The following is a 6,435-nucleotide window of genomic DNA, read 5'->3' as shown; positions in this document are numbered from 1 at the left end:
TACTGATTTATTGAAAATAAGAAGCACATTGCATGTGTTTAATTATGTATGAACATAATTAAATGTTAATGAAAAATAACTGTTCTCCAAAGCAGGACATTTAGTGAACAGGATTTATGTTTTTGCAACTCTCTTTAATGTGTGACCTAATAAGGGACTGATGGAGGATAAAATAAAAAAACTGGAAAGGATACGATGAGGTCAGGAATCTGTGTCATCCAGGGGGAGGGGGAAGAACTAATGTGGCCATGCATCCAGCTACAGAAATTATCAGTTGGCTGCGGGCATGTCAAGAACACACACCTGAAGGTGAGACATGGGGGCTAAGGAGCACACTGTCCACTCAGGAGATGGACCCTCCCTACCCAGAAGGCGATGCTGAGCCCAGCACTGTCTCCAGAGAGCGGCAGCATCCTGCTGCCACCTGTGCCTGTGCAGGTGCTTCTCCCCACCCACTCAGCGGCCTCCTGCTGCTTGTCCATGACCTGCACCTGCCGGGGCTTCTCTGCACCAACCTCCCTCTGTGGAGGCTGCTGTCCTCAGGCCTCCCCTTTCAGAGAGGCCCTTGTGTATGTGCAGGTGTCCTTCTCTTTTCTGTTCCTTTTTTTGCTAAAACTGCTCCTTACACATGCCTGACGTTTCTGTGCCCTGGGGAATCTCACCGCGTGCAGCTGGCAGGGAGCTCTGCAGAAACCTTTCCAAGAGGGGACCCAAGGACCCCACCTCAACCTGCCGACTCGAAGACTACATCATCTGGTGCCCAGAGTGGGATGTTTCATGGCATCAGATTAAAAACAACATCAGTGCCTTCTGCGGTCAGTCTGTTGTGATGTGTTGTTTTGTTTAAAGGAGAAAATACAACAGTATGTAGTTGGGGGAGAAAGAAGTATTTGGATTGCTGTGGCTGCCATTGTGGCTGATGATGAACTTGGTGACTGGTGGTTTCTTGGGATGGCACCTGGAATACTGAGGACCGAGGGGTGTGAAGGCTGGGTCATGAGGTGTATGTGAGATAAAGCCAAACTGGCTTCCCACTGCTTTCCTCTCATTGCGCTGCTTGCTGCTCTTACCCCATGCCTTCCAGCCTTCCAGAATTTTTTTGTCATCCCAGACAGGACCTCTGTCCCATTAGAGAACAACACACATTCCTTCTCTCCCACACCCTGGTAACCTCTATTCTACTTTTTGTCTTTATGAGTTTGCCTTTTTTAGCTATTCCAAATGTGTGACCCCCTGGCCCGCCTTGTTCTCGGGGCTGTTGTCTTGGTGCTAAGTTCTTGCAGGTCAGCTAAACCTCCAGTCAGCCAGGAGGCAACTCACTAAGGAGAAAAGCCCTGGTCTGAGGCACATAGTATCTGCGGAAAACAGCGGGCAGACGTGATGGCCACATCAGCAAGCTCGGTGAAGCGCCTGTCTTGTGAGGATGAGCAGGAAGTTGGGCACGAGTGGGGAGCAGAGAGAACACGCTGCGACAGCAGAGCCCCCAGCCCAGAGCCCCTGGTCCTCCTCCCTGGCTGACACCCCCATCACGCACCCCCTCACTTGGACACCTCCAGCATGAACACTCCCTAGGTACTTGCCCAACTCTGTACTTGATTCAGATGACTACACCACGCCTTTGGATGCGCTGCACATCACTTCCAGGGTAGCCGCTCTGGGCGTTTCATTGCTCCAAACTGCTTGGACTTTGTGTGATCTTTCCCTGCCCATACTACTCCCAGCACTGATGCTCTGCGAGGTGACACCCAAATAAATGAGACCACCTAGTCTTTGTCTGTTTGTGTCTGGATCATTTTCCTTAGTGCAGTGTTGTCGGGTCATCCACACCATAGCCTGAAGCAAAATCTCTCTTCTTTCTGGCCGCATAGTGCTCCTTTGCTGGATGTGCAGACCGCACTTGGTTCACCCACTCATCTGTGGCTTCTACAGTTTAGTTATTGCAAATAAAGCTACTCTTCCTGCTGCTGGGCATTGTCTGACCTACCCCTTTTCATCTGTTGAATGTACAGCCAGGAGGGCTTGGTGTCACCAGGCTGTATTCCAGAGAGGTTGTGCCATTTTCATTGTCACCACCAACACACTTCTTTTTCCACATCTTTGCCAACACTTGTATTTTTCGGTTTTAGTTGTAGCTGCTGTAACGGGGTTAGGGGGTACTTTGTTGTGCCTCTCCCTGATGATGTGGCCCATGTTCCATGTGGCCGCTAGGGCATCTCTAGAGAACCCCCTTAGCCGTGTCTGATAAAGAGCAGGTGAGGAGGCAGCTAACAATGATTCAGCATGCTCTACCCAAGTCAACTCTCATGCTGGAAAAGGCCCCATGAGCACAGCCTATGCTAGGTATACCCCAACTTCAAGCAGGAACACTGAGGGATGGGCGGCTAAGTGAATGCAGGGCTGCTGATCAGCTCCAGACCACATATCCCTCATCACCTCTCCTCCTCAAAGGGGCTTTCCTTGTAAGGCAGCAGAAACAGATATAAAAGTGTCTCTTCACCTTAAAATTAAACCTGTCCCATCATTCTGTTATGATGATGACATAGGCAGGAGTTGCTGTATCATAGTGGAGAAGAGGTTTGAGAGCTCTTTGCTGTGACAGGAGTTTCTTTGTAACTGAACACAGGCATTGTCTTACCTATTTTACCTTGTGCAACAATTTGCAAGACAGTGAGTCAAATGTTGGGATGGGGTGTCTTGCCCTGAAAACCCAACCCAGTAAGACATCACTTTGCTGAGTCCTTTGCTCTGTTAGAGGGCGATAAAGAGGCTATGATATTATTACCTGCCCCAGCTCCTGGGATGCTGCTGGTAAAAATTTTCTTGAATTAAGGAACTTTCCTTTTGAAACACACAGGTGCATGGTCAACTGGGTCCCACGCTGCCCACTGCAAGTTAATTGATTTTCTTTTTGCTTTAATGGTTATAACTTTTCCTACTGAGATCTGCTTTTAGGAGAGGGAATGGTTGCATACATTTTTACAATGTATGCAGCCAGCACTTTTTTAATCTGTTGTAGAGAATCACAATTGCAGAAGGAAGGAGATGTGCAGAGAGTTCCTCGGATTTGTCACCATGAAAAACTGGAAAGAGACCAGATGTATCCATTAGTGGAGAAACAGGTAAAAACTGTAAGATAGCCATTCTGTGGAATACTACATATTCACTAAAAAGTGTAAGCTAAATCTGTATTGTTTATGAGGCTAGGTCTCTGTGATACAATGTTGAATGGGAAAAGTCAGATGGTACAACATGCATAGGAGAACATCTTTTGTGTAACAATACATGGCAAAGTCATCCACAAAACAATACTCCGTGTGTACATATCTGTGCATAAAGTCAGAGAAAGAGGCCACAATGCATATTATGCTTGCACACACGTGTGCAAAAAAAAAGGTAACAGAAGATCCACCCAGACACCCAGATTAAAGGGGATAATGTTGAGAGAAGGGGGTCTTAGCTTTATCTCTGGGATTTTGAAGTTTTACTTAAAAGAAGACTGTGACTTACACATCATTTATATAATTTAACATTAGTTTGGAAGGGAATGGCAGTGGGAATGTGACTGAGAGAGTGGTAAGCTGTACTGTTGCCCAGAAATACCTTCCTCCCCCACAGGGGGACCATCTGGCTTGGCCATTTGACTTATTCTGGTGGATGAAGCTGAATGGATGTGATGAGCAGACATGGAGTGGGGTGGCAGGCAGGATGCAGTTCACCACGCGCCTTCTCCCCCTACCATGAGATGGGAGGCGTCTCAAGAGCAGCTCCTTAGTGACCTAGGACCCGGAGGAGCAAACATGCAGCAGTGAGCGGTTTGATGCGGTATAGGAGAGGCCGTTGCTGGGGTGTTTGTCACTGCAGCAGAGCCTGGCTTGGGCTAGCTGCCACCTACCCAAGCATAACAGGAGAGAACAGCAGTGAGCAGGAGGAGAAGGGATCTGGTTTGGGGTCATAAAGGCAAGGAGATCCTGGGGTGCTGATAAGGAGTACCCCAAGAAGCACACTGAAAGGGAAGTGGGGTGAAGAGTGGCAGAGACTGATTTTTGCCCATGTTACCACTTTGCCTTTACTGTGACTTGGTCTCACTTGTCTGTTGGCCTAGGGGTACAGTTCATTGTCCCTATCAGATGGGGCTCGCCTTGTACATGGCAGGTCTTTGCAGGGAGGCTCTGGGAATTCACCGAGAAAACACTCTAGGCATGTCTGGGCTTAAAAGTGAGTGGGTGTGTCATCTTCCAAGAGCGGCTGTGTCATCTCTCAGCTGTGCATTCCCCAGGGGGCCCACAGTTACCAAAACCAAGTCTTTCAGATGTCCTGAAATCAAAAGAAACTAGAGGGGAAAGGACTTGACTCTCCCAGCCCCTTGGGTTGACACCCCATGAGATGGAAAACTCCCAGTACAGTCCCTGTGGTGCCACTGTCTTTCCCTTTAACCCAAGTGATGGGAAGACAGTAGCTACTGTGCTGGGCTAGTGGGACACAGACTGTGGTAGAAAGTGTGGGGGGTGGTAGCTGGAGGTGAGAACTGAGCCACCGCAATCCCCCCCCCCCACATACAACCATCTCCAGGGATATGCCATTCAACCAGCTGGTGTGAGCCTCACTGGAAGGAGACATGAACTGGGGATTGTTATCTGTCTTTCTGGGCCTCAGTTTCCCCATGTGCAACAGGATTTAAGAATATCCATCTTGTAGAATTCATGTGAGGAACACAGCAGGTGGCAAATTTGAACAAAACCTGTGGCTGCCCTGCCTGGATGTTCCTTTGTATTCCCTGGACCTCTTGAATAGGTTGCAAGAAAGGTTGAGATGAAATAGGAAAGGAGAGAAATGGGTAAAATTGTGCCTGTGGGATTCCATAGATGGACTGAGGTGATTGTGCTGAGTGAAATAAGACAGAAGACAAAAGGCAGTGGTGGAATGGTTTCTCTGTTTATGGATTATATAAAAAAGAAAACGAACTGACAAAGCACCAAGCAAACCCTTAGACTTGGAACATGTGATGGAGACAAGCCTGCTTTGCACTGTCTGCAGGAGATTGGATTGCTACCTAGAACAGCTGCTGGTCACCCAGGAGCAGCCTCAGAAGACTGCACTGGCTGCCTCACGACTGGGTCATCCGTTGAAAGGATTTTTTTCCTTAGGGGACAGTTGGTCAACTTGCTGACAGTCCTTGGCCTCTTGCTCTTCCTGGTTCCTTGACTGAGGCGGACTCAGCTCCTTTCTGTAGCAGACTGAGTACTGATGTTCATCCACCCTCCTATTACCACCCGTTTAGGGAAAGGTTTGTTGCTCCTAGCACTGTCCAAGCTCCATGAAGGGCATGCCCAGAGCCAGGAGTGGCATGAACAGACAGAATTCTCCACCAGGGGGCCTGGCAGTCTTGCATGCTCATACACTCTCCTGACCACTGAGAGTCCTGGCCTCAGTTGGTCCAAAATGAACAAAGTAGGAGACCACATAACCACCACCACCACCACCACCATCTCCTGCTGTTCTCCCTCACATCAGAAAAGTTCACATGGTGTTCTAGACTCCGCAGCAAGCAGTAGGCAAAACTGACACCCTCCTGAGAGCACAGCATCACCCACGACCACACCAGAGAGCACATGCTAACCTGGGGAGAACCCGCCAGATGCAGGTTCTCACCAGCTTTCTCAGCGCCAAGGGGGCAGGTTACAAGTCATTTATGAAGCGGACCGTGGCATCCAGAATCTTCCAGGCACAGGGGAAGCTGAAGAAGGGCATGTCCAGGAAGGACAGCGCCCCGTGGAAGCCGTCGTCCAAGTGGTGCCAGGTCACCGGGACACCAAGGTCCTCCAGCCTCTTCTTGTACAGCAGCGAGTGGTCCCGGAGAAGGTCGTGCTCACAGCTGACAATGCAGGTTTCCGGGAGCCGCGACACCACGTCATCAGAGGCGATCAGGGGCGAGACCATCTCATCCAGAGCCAGGAGGCACTCCTGGTAGGCATCCTCATTCAGGGGCCCAGGGGTCTTCGGCTGGTACCCCCTCTGCTTAAACCTCTCAGGGATGTTGTCTGGGCCCAGCCACTTCTGATACTTTGCCCACACTGCAGGGGGCAAGTGCGCATTTTGCAGGATGATGCTCTTCCAGGCGAGGTTGATGCTCAGGTAGCTGCTCCAACAGAGGAAAGCGAAGTCCAGGCTGAGCAACGGGACGTTCTTGTTCTGCTGATACGACGGGCACTGGAAATCAATACCTTGGAGACCAGGGTAGACAAGGACCTGGGCGCGGATCTTCGGTAGATCTGGATAGTCCAAGAGGTTTTGACACACTATAGTTGCTATCGCTCCTCCCAAGCTGTCACCATAAACCACAACGCAGGCTGGATCCACCCCGTACAGCTTCAGGGACCTCAGGAAGTGGATGGTGGCGCAGATGGAATCTCTCACCAGCACCGGAAACCTACCTTG

General features: G+C 49.8%; 1 protein-coding gene across 1 annotated transcript in view; it reads right to left on the bottom strand.

Moving 5' to 3' along the window:
- Positions 1-5,676: 5,676 nt before the first annotated feature.
- The window catches only part of LOC101627920 (arylacetamide deacetylase-like 3), a 12,578-nt gene continuing 11,819 nt past the window's right edge, over positions 5,677-6,435 (bottom strand). The window contains exon 3 of the mRNA XM_004679331.1: positions 5,677-6,427. Coding sequence (XP_004679388.1) covers positions 5,677-6,427 — 751 coding nt within the window. The remainder of the gene's footprint in view (positions 6,428-6,435) is intronic.

The sequence above is a fragment of the Condylura cristata genome, unplaced genomic scaffold, assembly GCF_000260355.1.
Source record: "Condylura cristata isolate star-nosed mole 26May11 unplaced genomic scaffold, ConCri1.0 scaffold00008, whole genome shotgun sequence".
In the NCBI taxonomy this organism is placed as follows: domain Eukaryota; kingdom Metazoa; phylum Chordata; class Mammalia; order Eulipotyphla; family Talpidae; genus Condylura; species Condylura cristata.
The sequence above is the reverse complement of the archived record's forward strand: the minus strand, read 5'-3'. Positions and strand labels throughout refer to the sequence as shown.